The sequence below is a fragment of the Heloderma suspectum genome, chromosome 2 (genome assembly GCF_057233095.1).
Source record: "Heloderma suspectum isolate Gila_16-S chromosome 2, 16-S_ref, whole genome shotgun sequence".
Lineage (NCBI taxonomy): Eukaryota > Metazoa > Chordata > Lepidosauria > Squamata > Helodermatidae > Heloderma > Heloderma suspectum.
Genome location: NC_139459.1, coordinates 36,823,725 through 36,849,384, shown reverse-complemented (window position 1 = coordinate 36,849,384; position 25,660 = coordinate 36,823,725). Strand labels below are relative to the sequence as shown.

At 43.8% G+C, this 25,660-nt stretch overlaps 2 protein-coding genes across 5 annotated transcripts in view; one reads left to right on the top strand and one right to left on the bottom strand.

The window, feature by feature from the left end:
* Positions 1-25,660, top strand: part of CDC20B (cell division cycle 20B) — a 47,732-nt gene that overhangs the window by 5,617 nt on the left and 16,455 nt on the right. The window contains exons 3-6 of the mRNA XM_084833229.1: positions 16,014-16,236; positions 18,846-18,940; positions 20,439-20,538; positions 24,733-24,852. Of these exons, the coding sequence (XP_084689355.1) occupies positions 16,014-16,236; positions 18,846-18,940; positions 20,439-20,538; positions 24,733-24,852 (538 nt within the window). The remainder of the gene's footprint in view (positions 1-16,013; positions 16,237-18,845; positions 18,941-20,438; positions 20,539-24,732; positions 24,853-25,660) is intronic.
* On the bottom strand, positions 3,721-10,263 carry GPX8 (glutathione peroxidase 8 (putative)). Of its 4 annotated transcripts, XM_084833234.1 has the most exons (5): positions 10,184-10,263; positions 9,788-9,903; positions 9,062-9,323; positions 6,596-6,652; positions 3,727-4,554 (listed from the first exon to the last, which is right to left on the bottom strand). In XM_084833234.1, the coding sequence occupies exons 2-5, from the start codon at positions 9,899-9,901 to the stop codon at positions 4,499-4,501; spliced, it is 489 nt and encodes a 162-aa protein (XP_084689360.1). In that variant the 5' UTR covers positions 9,902-9,903; positions 10,184-10,263; the 3' UTR covers positions 3,727-4,498. The 4 variants fall into 4 exon arrangements, with proteins under 4 accessions (XP_084689359.1, XP_084689357.1, XP_084689356.1 ...); XM_084833233.1 differs by having other exon boundaries at positions 3,721-6,652; positions 10,184-10,262; XM_084833231.1 differs by lacking the exon at positions 10,184-10,263 and having other exon boundaries at positions 3,721-4,554; positions 9,788-10,025.

Below are 25,660 nucleotides of genomic sequence, written 5' to 3'. Positions count from 1 at the left end.
TCCCAACTTTGTTTAGCTGGTTGACTCATCTCTTCCAAACTAGTTTGTCTGCTGAATGAATTTATTGCCAGAATGTTGGAAGAGAGAAAAAAAAATCTATGGCTTTGGGAGTTCCAAGCCAATACTGGACCTTTGGGTCTGGCAGCTGAAATCCTCTGTATAAAGATTAGACATAGTTCTGGTGGGTTAAGTAGGCTTGGACGGTCTCTCTTTAACACCAAGATGTTCAAAAGAAGAGGGGATTTCAGAAATGTGGCATTCCGAACTATCTGAATGGGAATTGATCCTGTAATATAACCTTCCTCAACCTGGTGCCTTCCAGATGTTCTGGACTACAACTCCCATCAGCCCATCACCATGGCTAATGGCCAGGAATTGTGGGGGCTGTAGTCCAAAACATCTGGACGGCACCAGGTTGGGGAAGGCGGCTCTAATGTAACATCTAAAGTGAAAACTCACAGTCAGATCATATTTTTCTAGACCTCTGGAACAGATTGTATGGTGAGGTGTATGTCTGTTGATTTTAATTAATGGAGGGAGCAATCCTATGGGCGCTAGTCAGTGGCTGGACAGCCATAGGATAGGTTGGTTCCCTGAGAACCAACCTCCACCCCCTCCCGCGCTGCCTCGTAGGCAGCGTGGAACTACCCCGTGCTCGGAAGAGGAGTGCGGAGTGGCAAGAACGGGGTGTTCCTGGGGGTGTGTTGGGGTGGGGAAGTCGGAAATGCCAGTATGACACATCCTATGTGTTGTTCAGCTGCTGCTTCCTGTGCTCCCAGCTCCCATGGCTAGGCAGCCAAAATCAGCTGTCTAGCTATAAATGCAGGGTGGGTGAAGTGCGGAGGGGGCGATCCTCTCCTTGCTTCTCCTGCCCTGCATTGGATAGGCGGTTGCCTCCGAGTTCGGAGGTGGCCACCTATCTCCATAGGATTGCGCCCTTAATGTATTTATTATTACACTTATATAGCCCCATCAGCTGAAGCTCTCTGGGTGGTCAACGAAACTAAACTTAAACTCATAAAATGCAATATCAGTTAGCTCTTGTACACATTCTAAATACACTTCCATGTTATTGCATGACTTTGCATCATTGTTTAGGCTAATTCTTTTAAGGAAGCAATCCTATGCCTGTTTAGACAAAAAAACCCTAGAACTCCCAGCATTCCCTAGCCAGCATGGCTGGGGAATGCTGGGAATTGTAGGACTTTTTTTTCTGTCTAAACATGCATAGGTTTGAATCTAAATTAGTTGCTGTGGGAGAGAATTGCAACTGCTAACTAAGAATTAAAGTGTTACATTAGAAGCAGGAGGTCAGACATGTGAGTGAGTTGCTGTTAAGACATTTGTGCTTCTTCTGCATGTGCAGACTATTCTCAGTTTGGTGCCAGCAGACTCGGTTTGTAATGCTGAAACCCAGATGCTAATCTGAGTTGCTTCACTGCATTATAATGTCATGATCACGCCAATGTACTCTTCTGTATTTTGCGGTCCATTCCTTGTCCTGCCCTTTCTATTGGCTCATACAATAGAGCCAACCAACTGGGCTGCATAATGGCTGTTTTTACATGTTAAGGCTCAAACCCACTTTGGCTTAAATTAGTCTGCAATGGGAATATTTAAAACTGACATTGGTAGCAATGCACATTCAGTGTTTCTCCTGCATTCTACGCTGCATTAACATTCACACATCTGCAAACCACATAAGGCAGGCTCAAGGTGCATTTGAATTACCTGTGGCCCTCCAGATGTTGTTGGACTAGAGCTCCCATCATCTGTCACCATTGGCCATTCTAGCTGGGGATGATGGTAGCTGGAGTCAACATCTGGATGGCCGCAGGTTCCCTACTCCTGCCCTAAACAAGTGGATTTTTACCGAGTGTATTTTGTGACTGCAAATGTGAGGAGCACAAATTCAATGCTGGCTCCAGATTTCTGAGGACCCTTGGGCAAGGCACATTCAATTGACCTCTTCCTCAGTGAGTATAACTTCTTACTGCCTTTGCCACTAGCCTTTATCGCTCCTCATCCTGTTTCTCATTGTTGCTACCACTTGCTTGTTTGACAGACAAGGTGAGCAAGGCTACAGTGCCATCTACTGGTCCTCCTTCTCACCAACATCATTGTCTGGGCCAGGGCGAGAGGCAGGTGAACAAACAGGTTGCAGAATGCAGGTGAAGAGGAGGAGCAATTCCAGGGGGCTTTTACCACTGGGCTCCTGCTGGGCTATGGGCCCTTGGCAGGAGCTCGACCATGCCTACCCTTGGCGCCAGCCCTGTGCAAGTTGGCGGCAAGTTTTAAACTTTATCCCAGCTTTATTATGATGTGTTATTGAACAACTGCAACTTCATCTGTTCAAGCAATACAGGGTGGGGGGGAATATTAATAAAATACTGAGTTTACTGCAAGTCCAAATCTATTTACACAGGGCAACGTTGACACAGAGCTGCATGGTGGACACACGTTGCAGGTGGATAATCGAGAGTTTCCAATAACTGAGGTACCGATAAGGAGGACTCTTTTGTATGGGGTTCGCATTACGAACAGTGTTGTTAACATCCCAGTTTTATGACAAAATAACGCGGGGAAATACTATTACATGTGGTTTGTGGGTGATGTTTTTTGAGTGTTCAGGAGAGAACTTACTCATGCTTAAACTTGCTGTAATCTGGCTTTTATGAGTGACCTGCCATTATGATGAGCTGTATGAGCATGGAGGGAGGCCTTACAGGATCCCTGTCAGAAAAGCTAGTTTTGCAGTAGTTGGGGTGGCTGGAATCACCATGTTGCAGCCATTCCTGCAGGGCCAGCCCAACATTTTGCTGCCCTAGGCGGACAAGATGGCACACCTCCCACTCCATGTACAAAAGCTGGCTTGACTGGCAGATGAATCTGTCTTCAACACTAATGATGGAACAACGTTCTCCACTGAACTTGAAGGCAGCAGGCTATCTTAGGGGGTGTTGAGTAGCCTGCCAGGCACAGTTTTCTCCTTGAATACCTTGCTACTGCCTCCCACCATCTGCCACCTGAGGTAACTTCCTCATTCTGCCTAATGGTAGGGTTGGCCCTGCATTACTGGCAAGAAATAAGTGCTACATCTGGATTTCACTTGTATGGAATAAAATAAAAGGGTGCCCCTGGGGACGCCAGTGGAGTGGGAGCTAAATCTGCTGTCTTCCCTTCATGATCCTAGTGACCTGAATCAAATCAAACCAGTTCACATCTGCAGAATCCAGGATTCTGTTTCTTGGTGATGCTGGAGCATGACAGAATGTTTGGAACTGACTTATATGATATACAAGTGGGAAGTGCAACGAAGTATTGCCAAGTGCAGTGCTCCTGTTCAGGGTGTCAGCCATCTGTGCCCTTTTTCAGGGTGTTCCATTCCATTCATCCTCCTTCCCAGTTTATTATTTTCCCCCTCCAACAGCCAGCCAGCATTTTGTGCCCACTGACCATGATAAGTCCTCACTGGACCCCTTAGGGATTTTTTTCCTAAAGGTTTTTGTGTGTGCAAACCCTGGAGTTTCCTCAAGCCTGCTGATACCTCTCTCTTGTGTGAGGATGGTGCTGTTTTAGCTTCATGAGGAGTCACAGTTGGAGAATGAGTTCATCATTAGTATATATAATTTTAACTTTTGCCCTTGTAACTTAAGTAGTAGTCTCCCAGAGCGCTTTCAGCTAAAGCAATGGAGCATAATTTAACAACATTTTTTGTTTGTAAGCCAGTTTATCAAAAACACACCAAACAGACTTGGATTTTTCTTTCTCTTTTAAAAAATAAAATATCTTCATAAAACTATTTACATTTTTTTGTTATTTTTTCCATCATGCATCCATTTCTTGCTGTTGTTGATACAAAGCTAGATTTATTTAATAGTATACAGTTTTAAACAGAATGATTCAATGACTGGAAAATTTCTCACTGAACTTTCATGTTTGACAAATGGTGTTTTAAGTAACTTGATAGTAAAGAAAGAATATTTTTTAAGATTAGTTTAGAGACAAGCAACTGGCAGTTTTGAGACTCAATGACCGGGTTCTCATGATCACGGAGGGAAAGTAAGCCAGGTTGGTTATTTTCCTGCCCCATGCATGCCAGTCACGAGCCACCTAGTATCATAGAAAGTATCATAGTGTCAGGGTGGAAACTGAGCTGATAGAACCCCACAGCAATTCTGATTCTGAGAAGGATCAGCAATCCGTGGGAGAGGAGCCAGCTCATCCCTCACAGGCACAACAGCTGGCAGAGATTCCTTCTGCCGGCATTCCTGAGATAGATAGTGATCGTAGCAGTGAGAAAGTGCGGGAATGGGGCTTGCTAGACGCTCGACACAGACGCAGGGAGTGACGGAGGGTGTGGAAAGGAGGAGTAGCGCCCGTTTGGCGCACAAGCAACAGCCACCTCTCGTGGACTCATGGGAAAGAGGGAGGATCTCTCCCTAGCCCATAAGTTCAGGGTCTTCAAGTGACTCTCCTTCAAACGGGGATCAACTGCCTACTCGGAGCATAGGCTACTCTGCTGTTCCTTGCTTAGTCGCTGGTGATTAGCATCTGAAAGAGTAATTAAGTTTTAAAATGATTAAAGCCTTGAAAAGAATCCTTTTGTCTGTGTCTTGAGTTGGCTATTGGAGTCTACTGAAAGAGGCCGCTAGGGTGCTCCTGACACATAGAATCATAAGGTTTGAAGGAGCCTACAAGACCATCGAATCCAGCTGCTCAGTGCAGGAAGCCTGATTCCCAGGCGTTCTCCCATCCAAGTACTAACCAGGGCTGACCCTGCTTAGCTTTGGAGATGTGGCTCTTTAGGATCTGAATTTAGTATTAGCATAATTATTGTTTCTGGGTGCAGGTTGTTGTGACATCTGAACCCAGCAAGGGTGGTTGGTTGGGGTGGTTACAAACCACCCTGAAACCTATGGCTTGTTCTAGGATTGCTGGGTGGTTTGTAAACCACCCAAGCCACCCACCTGTGCTGGGTTTGGTGATCACGACAACCCGCACCCAGTAAGGGTAATTGTTCTAATTAAGAGGCTCCTGAAGGGGATATGCAGGGAATGAAAATAAGCCACTGTGGCTTATTTTCCCTCTGTGATCATGAGAACCCACCCAGTGATACACAGCTATATGCAGTCTAACTTGCTTCTCCATGTGGACAGCAACTGGGAGTCTGTTAGAATAGCAGGTGGTGTGCATAAGGGGATTGCTCTATAATATCTTCTGTTACTATTCCTGTGTGGAAGTGGGCTAAGTAGATCTATACAAAAGCCTTGCCGCATCCAGAGGTTAGTCAATGGCCCTTTAAGGAAAGGCCCACTACTAAAAAATGGACTGCTTTTACCTTCCTCTCCATTTGAACCTACTTGCAGAATGGAATGTGACTTGCTACTTTGAACATCCTTCCCCAACCTGGCACCCTCCGGATGTGTTGGACTATAATAGCCATCATCCTTATCCAGCATGACCAGTGGGGGTCATGGCTGGGGATAGTGGCCCTTGCAGTCTAATACATTTGGAGGGCACCAGGTTGGCGGAGGTTGAATTTGGGCGCAATCCTATGCAAGTTTGATGAGAAAAAAGTCCTACAATTTGCAGCAGTGCTGGCTGGGGAACGCTGGGAGTTGCAGGACTTTTTTCTCTCTAAGCACGCATAGGGTTGTCCCCTTAGAATATTATTATTGTACTTTACCTCTTTATATGGCAGCACTCTGCAATCATGATGGAAAACAATGGCAGCTTCTGCTTGTTTCTGAACAGGCAAGACTGATATGCAGTTAGCATGCATCTTAGGAGGATTTTCAGATGTACCATTTGCTTCCCGGATTGAAATGTTGGGCTGTATTGCAATGCTCATAAATGCTGAGGAACTGTTTACGCAGACATCTCCTAGCACGTTACTTGTGTTATTCCCAGCAGTTTCACCTGACCCAAGAATATTAGAGGTCAGCCAAAGTGCAACAAAGCCATTGGGCATTGTGAGAGTGCTATGGAAATGGCTCCCGAGGGCAGCCAGCTATGCTCAGCACAGATGGTTTTGACCCAGGAAAAAGGCCAGATTTCTAGAAAGTCTCTTGGTTACCTGTACTGTATGTGAAAAGTATTTATTTTTGTGCATGAACACAGCAGAAACTGACTTGGGAAAGCACTGAAACCTACTGTTCTTCAGAATTATGTTTGTTGTAAACCTTGCCCTTTGTTTTAAATACACATTCACCAAATAGGCCAGTCATACATTTTTACAGGGATCATATCCAAGGCTCAGTTGGGCAAAGGGCCCAGTGCCTGGGTACTCCTCTTTGTTTCACTTGCACTCAGCAAGTTTAACAGCTGGTCCTAAACAGAAAAGTGTTCTGTCAAAGGTTACCATGAAACTAACCAGCAAGAAAAACCTCTGATCGTCCAGTTTTCTTTTGTTTTTACAATTATTGAACAGGAATGTACTAAGGCTGTGCAGAGATGCTCCCATATAGCATTCCCAAGGCAACCCATCAGAGGTCTTCTTTCCTTTTCATAATGATCTGCCTAATCAAAGCAACTATATCTGGTCTGATGCTTTCTATGGGCTCTTCAGGCCTCCAGAACTTCACGACTTTACCTTCAGGGCTGACGAGGTACTTCCAGAAATTCCACTTAGGCTCTTTCTTGGTGGACTCTGTAAGGGCAACATAAGAGACATTTAGGTCACAAGCAGAAGGGGTGCACATGAGGAAAAAAAAGATGCTTCCAAGCCCTGTTTTATTTATTTATTAAATTATTTTATTTATTTATTAAATTTATTAATTGCCTATCTGGCTGGTCACCCAGCCACTCTAGCCAATGTACAGCATATAATAAAACAGTTTAAAACAATAACATTCTACAATAAAAACGTTTTCTAAAATACCCTAACCCATCCCAAATGCCTGCCTGAACAACCACGTTTTTAATGCACGGCGGAAGCTCATTAAAGAGGGGGCATGGCGGAGTTCCCTAGGGAGGGAGTTCCACAGAGTGGGGGCCACCACAGAAAAGGCCCTCTCCCTCGTCCCCACCAGTCTAGCTGTTCTGGCTGATGGGACAGAGAGAAGGCCATCCGAGGCTGATCTTGTTAAGCAGCCTGTCTGGTGAGTATTTTATCTGTTGAGATAAAAACGTGGTCAGTTCATATTCATTTTCTGGATTTCACCCATTGCTACACTTTTCCCCTCCAGATTAATTAATATGAAACTAGAGGACTGCAGCTACAGATGATTCTTGATCAATATGTGAACTTTGGCCTTCCCCATCTCTGCAGCTACTGCTCATCTTCACCTCTGCTCTCAATTTTCCTTCCCCGCTGAGACTTCTACCAGCTCTTTCACCTTCCCGTCATTTCTAGAGACCACTCCATCTTTCTACTTTGCCTTTTCAGCCCCAAACTGCTACTCTTGGCCTGTTTCCCCTTCCTCTTGGGTTATTCTACCTCCTCCTTCCTTGTGGCTATCCTTTCCTGCCTCTCTCTAGGGCAGCATTCTCCAACCTGGTGCCCTCCAGATGTGTTGGACTACAACTCCCGTCAACCTTGGCCAACATAGCCAGTGGTCAGGGATGACAAAAGTTGTAGTCCAAAACCTCTGGGGAAGCACCAGGCTGGGGAAGGCTGCTCTAGGATCTAAGAAGCTCAGCTAAAGGCAGCCAGGGACCTCTCTGCCAGCCCTAACCTCTGTGACATTAAGGCAGCTCAACCAATCCAGAAGCTTCATTGCCACCATACAATTCCAGAGTGCATGGCAATTAATATAGATAATTATTGCCTGATTCTATAGTCACAAATCCTGCTCGATATAATTGTTCCATTCATGAGACAGAGATTAATGAGAGAAATCCCACAATTTTTGTTACTAGAGTGACTAGAGATGTAACCTTTCTTGAAATTTTGCAGATCTGGAGGTAAAAAACATTGTTTGCTGCCTAGTAGTCTTGCCAAAATAACCACTGAAATCTTAAAGAAACGTTGAAATACTTGCTGTGTTTATGTGAGTGGATCTGTGCATAGTCTGACATATGAGGAATTCTTCATATACTTCTTAGCAATCTGTAGGCTGCCGTATTGCAAGATAAGGCGGGAAATGTCATGTGTGTATTTTGTTACAGGCAATGTGCATAATTATTTGCATGACTGCTGCAAGTTACATATTGCTGCAAGCATAACAAGCACACTCAAGTCACTGAATCTATTGCTCTTTTTTTTTTCTTCTTGTGAATTTTTTCTGATCAGCCCTGAAAACCTGAATCAGTTGCTGCAAAATCTTGAAGTATGGATGTAGAAGTCATGAAGATGGAAAAATATCATCATCCCGATCCAAAATCCCTTGTGTATTCTGGGGTTTTAATGACCATATTGGAGCTTTCTTGCTCACAAAAGCTCCCCTAGTCACTTTCACATTTATCTTTCTACATATGAATCCCTGCACATATGGCTACTATCGCAAACCAAATATTTTAAAAAATGAATGCAAGACTTCTGAAGATTACAAGGAAGCCACATGGAACGCACAGAAGTGCCTGGGGAAAGAGCTCTGTGCTGCTAACTTCTAGGGCTTATTGGACTCTTTGCTAACAAAATTATAAAATCTACACCGAGGAGATCAAAGTTCTGCACCAAGAAAAGCAGAATTCTGCAGCCTGCATAAATTATACAAACTGAGCATTTATTGCATACAAACCCTCTTACATTTCATGATTGTTCTGCATAATGTATGCTGTTTTTTTAATCTTGTGAAGGGGCAAAGGAGCTATGCAGGTCACTGACCACCCCCCGGAAGGGCACAACCCTACGCATATTTAAACTGAAAAAAGTCCCAGCATGCCCTGGCCAAAATCTATTTAGACATCCCCTTCTGGGATTTCAGAAGGCATTGCATTTTCATTTTTTAAGCATATTTTCTAAGGAGCTAGAAACTTGTGTGTGCATTTTTTTAATGAAAGTTAAGAATCCTAAGAAGCTGAATTCTATGTGTGTTTCCTGTCCACGTCTTCCCTAAAAAAGAAGTTGCAGAGTAGGTTGTGCACAGTATACAATATACATGAGAGAGATGCTTACCTATTAGATATTTAAACGCCGGTGATGCTTCAGATCCCATAATCTTTATCTTGTTGAAAATGGGGAAAGTTACTCTATAGTTTGATTTTGCAAATAAACTGATCTCCTGGCTTGTGCCTGGCTCCAGTTCCCCATACTGATTGCAAGGGAAGGCCAGCACTGTGAAATGGGATGGTCCAAACTCTCTGTGGAGTTCCTGCAGCATGACATAATTTTTTTCTGTGTGTTGGCAGTAGCTAGCCACGTTTACAACCAGAGATGCCTTCAGATAGATGGAAAATGGGACAATTAGAAAGAAAGGATGAGCAGCTACCCGCACTAAGGTTAATAAAATAACTTTCTATCCAGCTGTTCAAATATAGGAAAATATACATGTGTTCAGTTTAGTTTCCATTTAGGACAAAAGAACAATCCTATTCAGTATTGCTGTAGGCTATTACAAAGTAAGAAAGTTCCCCTCTGTTAAAATCAGTCTGTACAATTCAGATCAAGTGAAGCACTATTAAGTTTAATTTATTTCAATGGGAGTGAATTAAGCATCTGCTTAACACTCCCTCTAAGTGAAATAAATGGGACTGAAAGGTGCTTAATATTGACAATACTGAGAATAATTCAACCAATCTTCCATTGTTCTCAGTAAAATACGCAAGAAAAAGGACTATTAAGCAAAAAGTCCAAGAATCCAATACTGTCTAAAAGGTTTCATACACAAAAGATGCCACTTACTTTGCCTCTGTACTTTTCCAAGGAAATGGTCCTCCCTTTCGAATCCTTCACTTCAAAGGAATAAAAGTCTTTGACTTTAGGCTTTAAGAACTTCAGCTGCAGCAGGCCCAGCATGGCTGTGAACAAAACCATAGAGAAGAAAACAATTAAAACCCTCGTTTTCAGCTTTGAGTTTTTTAAAGGATACGTTGCAAAAGGCAGAGACGGCTCCATTTTGGAGAATTCTAGGGGAAGTCTCAGCAGGCCTGGAATGTGAGGAGGAGCTGAAATATGAAACACAACAGCAGCTTGGAAGCGGGGGGAGGCAAGGAACACGCTGCCTGGGTGTTTTTTCCCCAGCCCAGACTTTGCCAAAAGTTCTAAGGACTGAAAGCTGCTAATACAATCTCTAGTCACCTCACAAATAAGGAATCATATGATTTTCAGTTTGTTAATGTATATTGCATATATCAGTCTTTCCGAACCTGCTGCCCCCCAGATGTGTTGTAGTCCCAACCCCCATTATCCCCATCTAGCACAGCCAACGGCTAAGTTAGGGCAAGAAGCAGTGTACTTGTATCTAATGTCCATGCAATATGTTGGTTTAGATATGCTACTAGAGGTGTGCTTACTGTAATAGCACATCTGGAATGACACATTGCATGGACATAAGATGAGAAGGTGCTGCTTCCTGCCCATCCCTTATTCAGAGATTTAGGGTCCAATCCTATGCATTAAACATCCTTTATTCAGAGATTTAGGGTGCAATCCTATGCAATAAACATCCCTTATTCAGACATTTAGGGTCCAATCCTATGCATTCAACATGCATAGGATTGCACCCTAGATCTCTGAAGAAGGGATGGGCAGGAAGCAGCACTTTCACATCTTATGTCCATGCAATGTGTCGATGCAGATGTGCTGGTAGAGTAAGCACAGACTTTTTCTGTCTAAACAACTGCCAGCATGCTCCAGCCAGCCATGCTTAACTTCTAGACTCTATAGACCTAGTGAAGGGAACTGAAACCTGGAGAACTCAAGTACATATGCAGCGGTCACTAAACAGCATTTTTAAAAGAGATATTTCTGAAACATCTCCCCCAGAAGCAAAATAGGGACCATGACTTACAAGGGACAACTACCAGATGATCAGGATAAAAAGGACAACTGGAGAGAGATCGTGCAAGTGGCTTGCCTCTGCATAGGTGCCGTGCAGTGTCCGTTCTCTGTACAGGACAGTGCAGGGATGGGCAACCTAATGCCCTCCAAATGTTTTGGACTACAGCTCCCATAATCCTTGACTATGGGCCATGCTGGCTGGAGATTATGGGAACTGCAGCAAACTTGGCCACTGCTCACTTCTAATTCCAGATCATTTATGGACAAGTTAAAAAGTAGTAGTCCCAATAGACATTCTTGTGGAACCCCACTGTTCACATCCCTCCATTGCAAGAATTGACTATTCCTACTCTCTGCTGTCTGTTTTTTAACAGACAGTGATGTGGGGCGGAAACCCGCAATCCAAATGAGAGGGGTATAGAGGATTGTGCACCACGGTAGGTCAGGAGTGGGCAATCTTTTTGCTCCCAGTGGACACATCCAGCACATCTGTACAGGCAAGCACACATCTGCACAGCCTTCACAGCCTTTCCCTTCACTCGCCTTTTTCACTCTCTCTCTTTCCCCCCATCTCAGTGGTCAGAGATGGGGAGGGTTAAACCTCCCCTCTTGTGCAGAGAGATCACTTCACCCCCCCCCAACAATCAGTGGTGGGGTGGGTGAGTGGAAGCATGAAATTTAAATGGGGGATGCTCTTCATAGGGATGACTGCTTGTTTACCTTCTTCCCAATTTAAATTGCACTCTTTAACAAAAAACAAAAAAAAAATCCTCATTTTTAAAATTGGTAATATTTAATTATTATTTAATTATTTGATTTGTACCCTGCCTTTCTACCAAGAAAAAATGGCATGCAAGGCTGATACCATTTAACACAAAAGAGCAAATAGAATTCCAAAAGTGGGTAAATCATAATACAATCAATTAATAATAAGACTTCCTCAATTCAATACTTCGTTTGCTTTTCCAATCAAACTTATGTTCAATTATAGATGTTAAGCAATTTCTAAGAATTGTTAAACAACTTAAGGGCGCAATCCTACGCAGGTTTAGACGGAAAAAAGTCCTGCAACTCCCAGCACACCCCAGCCAGCATAGCATACCTACACAGCTGGCTGGGGCATGCTGGGAGTTGCAGGACTTTTTCTGTCTAACCATGCATAGGATTGCACCCTGAAGTCATGCTCTTGACAGCTTGCCAAATAGCTCTTTGCCGGGATGTTGGGAACATGATTGTCCTGGTGGAGATCGCCTGCTAGGATGACCCCTCCTTGAGCACTGACTTCCCCAGGAAAATCGTGGCGGTGGTGGTGGTGGTGGGAGCTGCCGATGCTTGGGCACCCATGGTAGCCTGTACAGAAGGCTTTGGTGGGCTGCATATGGCCCACGGGCCGGCCATATGTGCTGTAGGTCAACCTTCAGATACTTTACAGCTCCAGCAAAGAGAAGCACAGTAGCATCAAAAGCTCCGAGTCAGACATTCACATTTCCACTCAGCCTTGTTGCTGGATGACCTTAAGCCTGTCCAATCTGTAATATGGGAGATAATAATACTTGCTTTCAGTTGAACTCCCAGATTACGTTAATTGTACTCAGTTGCCACTGAAATCAATGGGACAAGTCCAGACTAACTTTTCACATTGATTTCAATGGGGCCTAAGAACAACTAACTTGCACTGCAACCCTGTACATATCTACTCACAAGTAAGTCTGGATCCCACCTAGTAAGTATTATTATTCTAATAAAGTTATTAAAGCCATATTTGGCCGCACAAACTTCATCCAGTAATTATTTGTAGCTTGCTTAATAAACGTTGTTGTTGTTCAGTCGTTAAGTCGTGTCCGACTCTTCGTGACCCCATGGACCATAGCACGCCAGGCCTTCCTGTCCTGCGCTCTCTCCCGGAGCATGCTCAGGTTCATATTCATTGCATCCGTGATGCTATCTAGCCATCTCATCCTCTGCTGTCCCCTTCTCCTTTTGCCTTCAATCTTTCCTAGCATCAGGGTCTTTTCCAGAGAGTTTTCTCTTCGCATTAGGTGGCCAAAATATTTCAGCTTCAGCTTCAGTATTTGTCCTTCCAATGAGCACTCAGGGTTGATTTCCTTTAGGATGGACTGATTTGACCTCCTTGCAGTCCAGGGGACTCGTTAGAGTCTTCTCCAGCACCACAGTTCGAAAGCATCAATTCTTCGGCGCTCAGCCTTCCTTATAGTCCAGGTCTCACAGCCATACGTCACTACTGGGAAAAGCATAGCTTTGATTAGACGGACCTTTGTCGGCAAGGTGATGTCTCTGCTTCTTACTATGCTGTCTAGGTTTGCCATAGCTTTCCTCCCAAGGAGCAAGCGTCTTTTAATTTCATGGCTACAGTCACCGTCTGTGGTGATCTTGGAGCCCAAGAAAATAAAATCTGTCACTGCTTCCATTTCTTCTCCTTCTATATGCCAGGAAGTGATGGGGCCAGATGCCATGATCTTTGTTTTTTTAATGTTGAGTTTCAAACCAGCTTTTGCACTCTCCACTTTCACCCTCAACAAGAGGCTCTTTAGATCTTCTTCGCTTTCTGCCATTAGGGTGGTATCGTCTGCGTATCTGAGGTTGTTGATAATTCTCCCGGCAATCTTAATTCCGACCTGTGATTCATTCAACCCAGCGTTTCTCATGATGTACTCTGCATATAAGTAAAATAAGCAGGGTGACAATATGCAGCCTTGTCATACTCCTTTCCCAATTTTGAACCAATTGGTTGTTCCATGTCTGCTTCTTACTGTTGCTTCTTGGCCCTCGTACAGGTTTCTCAGGAGACAGGTAAGGTGGTCTGTTACTCCCATCTCTTTAAGAATTTGCCACAGTTTGTTGTGATCCACGCAATCAAAGGCTTTAGCGTAGTCAATGAAGCAGAAATAGATGTTTTTCTGGAATTCTCTTGCTTTCTCCATGATGCAGCGAATGTTGGCGATTTGATCTCTAGTTCCTCTGACTCTTCGAAACCCAGCTTGTACTTCCGGTAGTTCTCGGTTCACATGCTGCTGAAGCCTAGCTTGTAGGATTTGGAGCATAACCTTGCTGGCATGTGAAATGAGCGCAATTGTATGGTAGTTTGAACACTCTTTGGCGTTGCCCTTCTTTGGAACTGGAGTGTAAACTGACCTTTTCCAGTCTTGTGGCCACTGTTGGGTGTCCCAAATTTGTTGGCATATTGAGTACAGCACTTTCACAGCATCATCTTTTAGGATTTTAAATAGCTCAGCTGGAATACTGTCATCTCCACTAGCTTTGTTGTTAGTAATGCTTCCTAAGGCCCACTTGACTTCACTCTCTAGGATGTCCGGCTCAAGTTCAGTGACCGCACTACCATGGCTATCGGGGACATTAAGATCTTTCCTGCATAGTTCTTCTGTGTATTCTTTCTACCTCTTCTTAATCTCATCTGCTTCTGTTAGGTCCCTGCCTTTTTTGTCCTATCATGCCCGTCTTTGCACAAAACATTCCCTTGATACCTTGATTTTCTTGAAAAGTTCTCTAGTCTTTCCCATTCTGTTGTTTTCCTCGATTTCTTTGCATTGTTCATTTAAGAAGGCCTTCTTGTCTCTCCTTGCTATTCTCTGGAACTCTGCATTCAGTTGGATATATCTTCCCCTTTCTCCCTTGCTTTTCGCTTCCCTTCTTTACTCAGCTACTTGTGTAGCCTTATCAGACAGCCACTTGGCTTTCTTGCATTTCTTTTTCTTTGGGATGGATTGAGTTGCTGCCTCCTGAACAATGTTACAGACCTCCGTCCATAGTTCCTCAGGCACTCTGTCTATCAGGTCTAATCCCTGAAATCTATTCCTCACCTCCACTGTATATTCATAAGGGATATGATTTAGGTCATACCTGAATGGTTTAGTGGTTTCCCCTACGTTCTTCAATTTAAGCCGAAAGTTTGCAAGAAGCAGCTCATGATCTGAGCCACAGTCAGCTCCAGGTCTTGTTTTGACTGACTGTATAGAGCTTCTCCGTCTTTGGCTGCAAAGTATATAATCAATCTTATTTTGATATTGACCATCTGGTGATATCCATGTGTAGAGTCACCTCCTGTGCTGTTGGAAAAGTGTGTTTGCTATGATCAGCATGTTCTCTTGGCAAAACTCTATTAGCCTTTGTCCTGCTTCATTTTGTACACCAAGGCCACGCTTGCCTGTTATCCCGGTGATTTCTTGACTTCCTACTTTAGCATTCCAATCCCCTATGATGAAGAGGACATCTTTTTTTGGTGTTAGTTCTAGAAGGTGTTGTAGGTCTTCATAGAACCGATCAACCTCAGCTTCTTCGGCCTCAGTGGTTGGGGCATAGACTTGAATTACTGTGATGTTGAATGGTTTGCCTTGGATTCGTACTGAGATCATTCTATTGTTTTTGAGATTGTACCCCAGTACTGCTTTTCCCACCCTTTTATTGACTATGAGTGCTACTCCATTTCTTCTAAGGGAGTCTTGCCCACAGTAGTAGATATAATGGTCACCTGAATTAAATTCGCCCATGCCTGTCCATTTTAATTCGCTGATTCCCAAGATGTCGATGTTCAATCTTGCCATCTCATGTTTGACCACCTCCAGCTTACCTTGATTCATTGATCTTACATTCCAGATTCATAAACAATATTGTTCTTTACAGCATGGTATTTTGTTTTCACCACCAGACACATCCACAGCTGAGTGTCCTTTTGGCTTTTGCCCTGCCACTTCACTCTTTCTGGTGCTACTTGGAAATTCCCTCTTCTCTTCCCCAGTAGTATATTGGACACCTTCCGACCTGAGGGGCTCATCTTCCGGCATCATATCTTTTAGCCTTGTGATACCTCCCATGGGGTTTTCTTGGCAAGAATACTGGAGTGGGTTGCCATTTCCTTCTCCAGTGGACCACATTTTGTCAGAACTCTCTGCCATGACCTGTCCATCTTGGGTGGCCCTGCACGGCATAGCTTATGGCTTCACTGAGTTACGCAAGCCCCTTCGCCACAACAAGGCAGTGATCCATGCAGGGGTTAACAAACTAAAGAGTATTTAGACTCGTAAATACCACAGGAGAGGGTTTGTTTGTTTTTTAACTGTTATTTGCTTTGTTTGTTTGTTGTTGAAAACAGACTCCAGGCAAGACTTCCTACTCACATTTTAAAAGCTGCATTGTGAAGAAGCTGGCCTCCCAAATTCCAGTTGCTAGTAGTCCAATTTCCACAAGATGGCAGCAGGCGTGTGTCAGAAACCAAGCAGAGCAAACGTTTGCAGAATGTCTTCAAACAGAACTTTCCACCCCAGGTGATGGGCCTGACCTGACAGGGCCAGTTGGGAAGATCACAACAATTCGAGGTCAGTGTGCTTCCAAAGTGAAGGAATTTTGCTAATCATGACCCCATAACTCTAGGGCTGCCTTTACACTAAATAAACCCCCCACAGTGCTCCTGTTCTGGAGCCTTTCCATGTTTACAGTGGGCTCCCAGTCAGTAACCATGTGATTGCTGAGAGGGGAAGCCTTTAATTTTCAAGGTTCCATAGAACTCAGTGAAACAGCGCCATCTAGTGGCTATTTTAATTGCATAACATTCCGAGTTTAAAAGATACTTCATTAGTTCTGGATCTATTTGAGATGAAATAACCAGGAAATACCTCTGGATGTGCCCTGGAGGTTCATGATGTCATCTAAAGGACCTGCAAACTTCTGTGAGTGAGCAAACTCAATAGCAGGATAAAAGCTCTGTGTGAAGGAGCCTTGGATCAGAGGTATGGAATCTCAGGCCCATGGGCCAAATCTGGCCCATCTGAGGTCTTAATCTGGCCACCCGGGGTTCCCAGATGGCCACGCCCTTTCCCTGGCCCCACACCTTTCCCCCAACTGCCAATCATTTGGTGGTTTACCAGCCTGTGCATAGCTTTTCCCCCATTCTGAAAGGTTAGATGCCTCTCCTAAGTCTGAGTTGCTGGCAGGAAGCTACAATATAATGGTCTTGGGGGCATTTTGACCCCATCCCATTTTGCCTTCTGCCTCACCCACCACTGGAATGTGGAGAGCTTCTCTGAAATGGAATTCAACCTTTGGGCTGAAAGAGGTTCAACTCCCCTGCTGTAGATTACGTAGTACAAAAAGCATGCCGAATCTCTGCTTTCGACTGTCACCTTAAACGTCAAGTTGAATTTGTTAATGTGGGGTTGGGGTTGGGGGAGACTGTCCTCTGTTCAGCAGTGCAACAGAGAGCATCTCTACACCAGCCTAAAATCCTGCATTTAAAAGGGGGCTTTCTGCTTCCATTTTAAATGCAGGATCATGATGGACTCCCTTTACACGTGCTTCCTCCTCCACTTCCTCCCCTTTCCCCCTCCTTCTCCCCCTTATCTGAGGCTTCCATATGTTTCATTGGTTTAGCTCTTGCAGCTACCACAAATTATGCAGTCGAGTTTCCCGCACTAGTTTAGCTCTTGCGGCTTTTCCTTTTTCATGGAGGAAACTCAAGCGGAACACAACCAGGGTAATTTGATACCTCATTATCTCCAATCTACTGTGTTTAAAAACTGAATAAAAGTCATTTACTGCAGGAGACACCTTGGAGGTTAACAGCGTCATCTAAAGGGCCCGCAAACTTCCATGAGCAAGCAATCTCAATAGCAGGATAGATGCTCTGTGTGAAGAAGCCGTAAAGCTGACAGTGAACAAAGTAAGGGCGCAATCCAGTGGCTGCTAGACAGCATCTAGGTGGCCATAGGATTTTTCGGTACCCAGAAAGCCAACTCCCCTCTCCCTCCCCCACCACCTTGTAGAAGCCATGGTTCGTCTCTGGCTCCGCACTCAGAAGAGCACCATGGAGCAGCCAAAAAGGGAGCTTTCCTGGGGAAGGGGAGGGGACTGTGGCAGCGCCAGTATGATACTTCCTATGCACCGTCCAGCCTCCCCCGCCTGCTCTGAGGCACCTGGTCAGACAGCCAAAATTGGCTGTCGAACCGCAAATGCAGGGTGGCTGGAGCAAGAAGGAGAAGATCCCCTCCGCACTCCGCCTACCCTGCATTGGATAGTTGGCCACCTCCAAATTTGGAGGCGGCCGACTATCCCCATGGGATTGCATCCCAAGTGATTCAAGCCAGACACTATTTTGGCGTAAAATAATAAGTAGAACTCTAAAAGGAATTTGCATAGGATACAACCCGTCCAGTCAGATTTTGGCCTTAATAGACCAGATTCCTTACAACCTCCCCCTCACGTCCTTGGACCATGCCTTGAAACTTAGTACAAACAGCCGTGAAATGTTACTATAAGGGCTTCTCTAATTAATTTGTACCAGGAAGCCATTTACTCCTTTATTTACTGTCATGGCAGGAACAAGCCAAATTGGCATGTAGGAAATGTGGAGCAAATAGGACTGTGAAGAATTGCTAGTATATTTAAGTAGAATCACAAAGCCACTGAAAGTCAGTGCAATAAATAACATGGTACATGTGGGGTGAGCTGTGATTTTGGCACACACTGGAACAGTCACATGAATACTTTAATGCATACCAACTGCCTGGGCACTAGGCTTGCCAAGTCTTCAGGTAAAGATGGTGCCTGTCCATTGAAAACCTCAGAGGCCTCCTGCTTTGATTGGTCCTTCTTTACACCCACTTCTCCTTGCTGCTTGTTTGTTCATTTATTATTACATTCATATCCTGCCTTTTCTTCCTCCAAGGAACCCAAGGCAGCTTACATGATTCTCCTCCTCTCCATTTTATCCTCCCTGAAAGATAGGCTAGGCTGAGAGTCAATGACCGGCCAAAGTCACCCAGTGAGCTTCATGGCCAAGTGGGGACTTGAACCCGGGTCTTCTGAGTGCCAGTCCAACATTCTAACCACTACACTACAACGGCGCTCTTATTTCTTCTTAATTACTAATGAAGATTTACCATTTATATATAATATTATCGTGTGTCTGTATTATATATCTGTCTTTCAGTGTCTTCTATGATACTTCTTGAAGCCACCGGCAATGAATCCATAACGTTTACTAATAGTGCTAAATTGTATGAAAGACGTAACATACAGAAACAGGTATGTAACAAAATATTCGTGATAGCATTAATCCCGTTCTCAGACAGTTTCCATAAGAATGGATTCTCAGTCACTTCTCCAAGAAGTATTTGAACTGGAAATCTACAAAGGGGCTTTTGATTGTTGCTGCTAAGAGAAATAGCTGGAAAATGTCCCTGAAACAAAAAGTGCATGTTTAAAGAGCTACTTCCTGTTACATGGGTTTTGTGGTGACATTGCTGTTTAGGTGGAATGATAACCCACCCTCCCCTGCTAATCTGTGTGATTAGAAGTGATTTGAATTCAGATTTCATTTCCCCCTTTCCTCCATTTGAATGTGTGGTTTCTGGGTGATCAGCTCTGAGAGCATTTCTACACAAGGCATTTATTGTGTGCTCATGATTACGTATTCAAGGTTGTTTCCAGGTTCTTTAGACGACATCATGATCTGCCAGTTTTGCTTCCATTTTTTCAGAGCACTTTCCTAGTTTTTTTTTAGAATGGGGAAAATGGGGTATTTTCTACTCTGTTAGAAAGCTCTGTTTCTACTGATGTATTTGCACTATTCTGCTATAGCACAGCTCCACCTAGAGGTTATGTAGCAGAAATGCAGGAATAGAAAAGCTCTTGTAGAGCTTGAATCTTAATTCTGTAATGAAACCAAAAGTAGATACAGCAATTAACAGCCTCGTGTAGAAAAGCTCAGCACAACATAGCACTACAGCAACTGATGTCTGGAAGCAACATATGAAAATGCCTTATCCATTGGTCTGTCTAGCTCATTATTGTCTATTCCAGCCTTTCCCAAGCTGGTGCCTTCCAGAGGTGTTGGACTACAATTCCCATCACCCCAGGCAGCATGCTGGTGGATGGGGGAAGGTGGGAGTTGTAGTCCAACACCTCTGGAGGGCACCAGCTTGGAAAAGGCTGGTCTCCTCTGGCTGACAGTGGCTCCCCAGGAGTTCAGGCAGGTGGCTTTGCCATCACCTGCTACCTAATTCTTTTAACTGGAGATATCAGTGATTGAACCTGGGATCTTTTGCATTGATATGCTCTACTACTGAACTATGAATCTTTCCACAAGATACATGGAGCTTTTATATGTGAGGCTTTTAGGCTGCCACTTTACCAAGGCTTCTGCTTCCGGATTCTTTGTGGGATTAGATCAGCTTCTTTACACATGTTTTTTTTTGGTGGGTTTCCTTTTTCTGCCTTCCTTTATGTTCTTTTTCACAACCAGTAGGTGGCGCTGTGGTATAGCAGGATTACACAAATGCACGAGTGTTTCATGCCACCATTAGCAGAAATACCAGACTTCCCTTGTTAGGGGGAAAACACTATAATGGTTGCAAAGCATGGGAGAGGCCCTGGAGGATGACGAACTACCGTAAGTGAGGAATCTCAAGTTTGCAATAAATGCCTCGTGTAGAAAGGCTCATGGAAGAGATGGCTTCTTCCTTCCTTCCTTCCTTCCTTCCTTCCTTTCTGTCATACTTCTTCTTGTCCATTTTTCTTACAGAAATGGCTCCATGAGATGTTAATCACTGAAGGGAATAGGCATGGCGTTTCAGAAAAAGGAAGCATCAGGATCTGTGAAAAACACAAGTGCCTTTGGAAAGGTATGGTCTAGGTCCAGTCAGTGTTAGTGATGTGCATACATTCAGTGCTATGGGCTGACACATGGGATTAACCTTTATTATTATTACATTATTACATTTATATCCTGTCTTGTTCCCTCTTGCAAGAAACCCAAGGGTCTTCCTGTACTCCATTTAATCCTCACAATTACCCTGTGTGAGGTAGGTTAGGCTGAGAGTTCGTGACTGGCTCAAAGTCACCCAGTAAGCTTCATGACCAAGTGGAGACTAGAACCCAGATCTCCCAAGTCCCAGTCCAACACTCCCAAGTCCCAGTCCACTAGCCACACTGGCTCTCACATCATATGTCACGTCAACTTCACAAAAGAGATAACACTTAAATGCTCTACTCCAGCCTTCTTGAACCTTGCACCCTCCAGATGTGTTGGAGTACAGCTCCTGTTAGCCCCAGTCCCAGCAGCCAATGGTCAAGAATGATGGAAGTTGTAGTTCAACATGCCTGGAGGGCACCAGGTTGGGGCAAGCTGCTCTACACAATCGTTTCTTCAAACCAAATGGTGGCATAGTTCATGTAATCAAGCTCCTCCCTAAAGAAACAGTGGGGTCTCAGTCATAGGATTTTGACAGCAAGGTGCCAACCAAGTGCCAGCTCAAGGCTTGCTCTGCTGTTTGCTCCCAGTTTCTTTTTTTCAGTTAGTCATGGTCCTTTTCATCATACATGCAGACTGCGTAGATCAGAGACGAGAAAGGTAGGTGTGATGTGGGAAGCCATTTCCTGAGGTTTTGCTTTTCAGGGGTCTCTTTGATGGGAACTTAAACCAACAGCAGCATCTGTTTAGTGAAGGAGTTTACTGCTTCACTTGGGGTTTCTGAGGTTACTGGGCGTCTTTTCGAAAAATGTCTCGAGAAGATGAGATGATTTCACAGATATGGAAAGCATCTGCAGTGAGAAGCAAACTTTCAAAAACTTTACAGCCAGCGATGCTGCAAAAATGCAGCCTAAGGGATGGGTTTCCTTTCTGAAGGCCACATGCTGAATGGAGGGGGGAGAGGAGAACAGAAAGTATGCTGAAATTCAAAATCCAGTGACATTTCAAAATTTTCACTTTAATGGTTTGGATTAAAAATATGCACTTTGGCATCAACCGTGACATGGGAAACATCATTTGACTGTCCCAGCTGAGGTTTCTTCCTATACTCTTGTTATGTTCTTATTGTCTTTACACAAAGGATGATTAATGAAAAAGGACAGGTCTACCAATAGTCACGATGATGACGAAATGGAACCTTCATGATTAGAGGCAGTATGCCTGTGAATAGCAGGGTGGGTGAGGAGCCATGAGAGAGGGCTAGTGCCAAAGCTCTGGGATAGGGAAGTACGGATTGTGTAAAATCCATTTTGTCTGTGTTTCACGGGTTGTCAGGCGCCTTTCGTCCTATAATCCACCCATCAATGGAATTGGATTTTTTTTAGTTTCTGAATTTGTACGAATTCACATGTGCAAAAATGCGCATATTCCCACAAAATGCACAAATTCCCCCCAAAATGCACATTTTCACATGGGGGAAATGTGCATTTTTGGCCAGGGTTTTTTGGGCGTATTTTTCTATGACGAAATCTGTGCAAAATTCCCAAAGGTTAGAAAAACGGTCCACAAGTCTGCGGAATCTGCCTGGCAGGGGAAAAGCCACAAAAATCCAAACTCATTTGGTTCTGTTGCAGATTTCTCCAACATCCCTAGTTTGGGATACTTCCTCCTAAAAGAGCCAAAGCATTTGGCAAAACCAATATAATATCTTTCATAAAAAATATGATATAGTTCTAACAACGTATTGTGAAATAAAAGGAAAGAAGTGCTCCTTGTCCATCTTTTTAGCCATTCCATTTTATCCCTGCTCTCACCCAGTTATCATAAGAACATCAGGAAAGCCTTCCTGGATCAGAACAAAGACCTATTTTGTCCAGCACAGTGGCCAATCAGATGGCTATGGGAAGCCAACAAGCAAGACATAATAGCACCCTCCCACTTGTGTTCCCCAGCAACTGGTATAAAGAGGCATATTGCCGCCAATACTGGAGGTAATAAATAGTCATTATGAGTAGCAGGCATTGATAGCCTTATTCTCCATACATACACAGAAACACATACGTACACATATGTGGCAGATCAAGCAAATCTTTCATATTTGCATGATCTTACCCCAGCTGCTTAATTAGGAAATTCTATAATCAAATGCCTCCAAGAAAATTCTGGAATTAAAAATGGGATTCCAATGCTGAATACCACCCAGTATGTTTTTCTCAGCCAAGAGTAATTAAAATGTCTTATCTCTGAGGTTTGCCAGATGAGAGACAATTGTTCCAGGCCATTAGAAATAGATCATTAGTAGGCTTTTACTGTTGAGAAAGGAATCCAGATAAGGAGGTGTCAATGTTAAATTTAGGGTGACAACTTTCACTTAGCAGAGTCTTGTAAAGTGATTAGGTCAGATGGGCCATCAGATAAATGACTAAGGGAGCAATCCTATGGCTGCTAGTCAGCAGCTAGACGGCCATAGGATATGTCGGTTCTGGGAACCGAGCTCAGAGCCTGTGCCCCGAGGTCAGTTCCCTGAGAACCGACCTTCTCTCCCCTTCCCGTGCTGCCTTGCAGGCAGCTCGGAACGGCCCCAAGGAGCACGGAGTGGTGAAAACAGGGTGTTCCGGGAGGTGTTCTGGGGTGGGGAAGGCGGAAATGCCAGTACGACACATCTGAAATTGGCTGTCTAGCCACAAAAGCAGGGTGGCTGAAGTGCAGAGGGGACGATCCCCTCCGTGCTTCTCCTGCCTTGCATTGGATAGGTGGTCACCTCTGAGTTCGGAGGTGGCTGCCTATCCCAATAGGATTGCACCCTAAGAGGCCTCAGCGGAGACCATAAATATGTAAGAAAAACAAACTCACAAGACAGGATGATGTCGAGTAAATATGTTTGTGTCAAAAACATACCTGTAACATGTCAAAGAAAGCTGAAATGTTTAGATAAGTATGTTGGTATGCACATTAATCTCGATAAGGAACTTCAAAATTCGAGAATCTTATTTAGACATATGAAGATTTAGAGTAGAAAGGTTATCTTTGGAATTCTTGGATAAGAAATATAAACTGTAGTAAAAATAGTTTGGACATATTTACAGCATCCAAAAAGTATATAAAGGAGACTCAGAACATGCAACAGTGGAAGCTATCCTTTAGGATCAGCTTTCCCTAACATGTTGCCTATAAAATAAATCTGATAAGCGTGGTATTGATTATCACTGAGAACTAGCAAATGTACTTGACTCTGCTTAGAAGCCGTGTTTAAGAATGATGTTAGATGTTTCATGTGTTTGACTTTATGCATGCATAAGCTCTTGTATTTAGACTGTTACGCTAATACTTTGTAGTAAAAGCCAAAAAGACAAATCTTGCCTGAGAGAGTGTTTCTTAAGAACTAGAATTCTGTATTACCCATATCAGAGTGAAGTATTAAACTGGCTCTAGGTGGTATCTGGTTGTAAGAGAAATCTGAATGTATACACAGTAGACAGGTGATCAGTGGTTGCCAACATATTGACAATATAGTTTGAGAAAACCAGGGCATATTCCACACACACACACACACACACACACACACACACACAGAAAGACATACAGGGGCACACAAGCGCACGCACAAAGCACTTTTACACACGGATGGATTTTGCCGGTTTCCCCTTTCAGCAGCATTGCCTTATGCCTCATGGAATGCTGCACCAGAAGTTCTCCAGCCTTTGTGTCTAGGCATGTCCCCCTCCATTCTAGTGAATGGGGCAGTCATTGTCTCAGGAGCTAAGAATATCCATTGGAGAGTAGGTGGATTGTCTTTTGTGTGTGTATATGTATATTTATAAATTTCAGATGTGATTATGAACTGAGCTGGTTCTGCTTTGTGCATGGACCTCTTGGACCTTCCACAGAGTTGTTAATAGCCACCTTAAGGCTGCAGTCCTATGTATGTTTTGACAAGAAAAAGTCCTACAACTACCAGCATTCCCCAGCCAGCATGGCTGGCTGGAGAATGCTGGAAGATGTAGGAGGTTTTTTTTTGCTGTGTAAACATGTGTAAGAATACACCCTAAGATAATACAATGTCTTAAGGAAAGTTACTATGCAGTTTTGACAAACGAGTAGTTATACTGTGAACTTATACCCACAGGTTGCAAGCATGGGAGCAAGGCTGAATGTGGTGCTCAGCGCATTTCAGCTCACAGTAATGGCTTTCCACTACCGGAGCCACAAATTAGGTTTCACATCACTGGTTTACGCAATGACTACTGTAAGTTTCTGTTTAGTTTCCTAAAACATTATACTTACATGTGAAAGCGGGAGCTTTTAAATCGTATACCTTAAGACAGACACAATTCAAATTGAGCTCATATCTATTTATATCTATATATCTGCCTGCCTCTCTGTCTTTCTGTCTCTCTGTCTCTCTCTCTTACGCTCATGGATTCTGTATACTGCACTAAAAAAATAACCAAATCAGGGAATCATAGGCTTCATATTCTGCGATTGGAATAAATCATGCAAATTAGGGACATTCTTATAGTTACTTAACAAGCATATTTTATTTTGAGATTTCTATATCAGGGATGGGGGGGTAGAGAAAAAGGAATATTGGGGCTATTAGACTGTTGTGGATTAATAAATCTATGCCAGATTTTGTGTGATAAAAGCACCTGAAGTTTGGAAGCATCCTAAGTTCCTGAATCAGACTGTTGGTCCATCTAGTCCAGGCGTGGGCAACTTTGTGCGGTTCGGGGGCCAATTTCCACCCCACCCTGGACTATTCCAAAATACAGTGGCCAACCAGTAGGAAGCTCACCATCCAGGCATATTGTTCCCCAGCAAGCAGAATTCAGAGGACTACTGGCTCTGAACATGGTGGCTACATATGGCCATCATGACAAGTAACCACTGGTAGACTTATCCTCCATGCATTTGTTCAATTCCCTTTTCAAAGTGATCTAAGCTAATGAGCATCATCACATCTTGTGGTGGAGAGTTCTATAAATCCACTTCCTTGCACAGGCCTCAGGGGATATAAAAACTGGATTCCTGTGCATTCAGTACTAGATGGATTC

Excerpts from the sequence above, each read along its gene's own strand:
- GPX8 (XM_084833230.1), bottom strand. The coding sequence starts at position 10,000 with ATGGAGCCGTCTCTGCCTTTTGCAACGTATCCTTTAAAAAACTCAAAG. Across the intron at positions 9,324-9,787 it reads TGGAAAAGTACAGAGGCAAA|GCATCTCTGGTTGTAAACGT; the intron begins GTAAGTGGCATC and ends ATCTATCTGAAG. Across the intron at positions 6,653-9,061 it reads GGCGTTTAAATATCTAATAG|AGTCCACCAAGAAAGAGCCT; the intron begins GTAAGCATCTCT and ends TTGCCCTTACAG.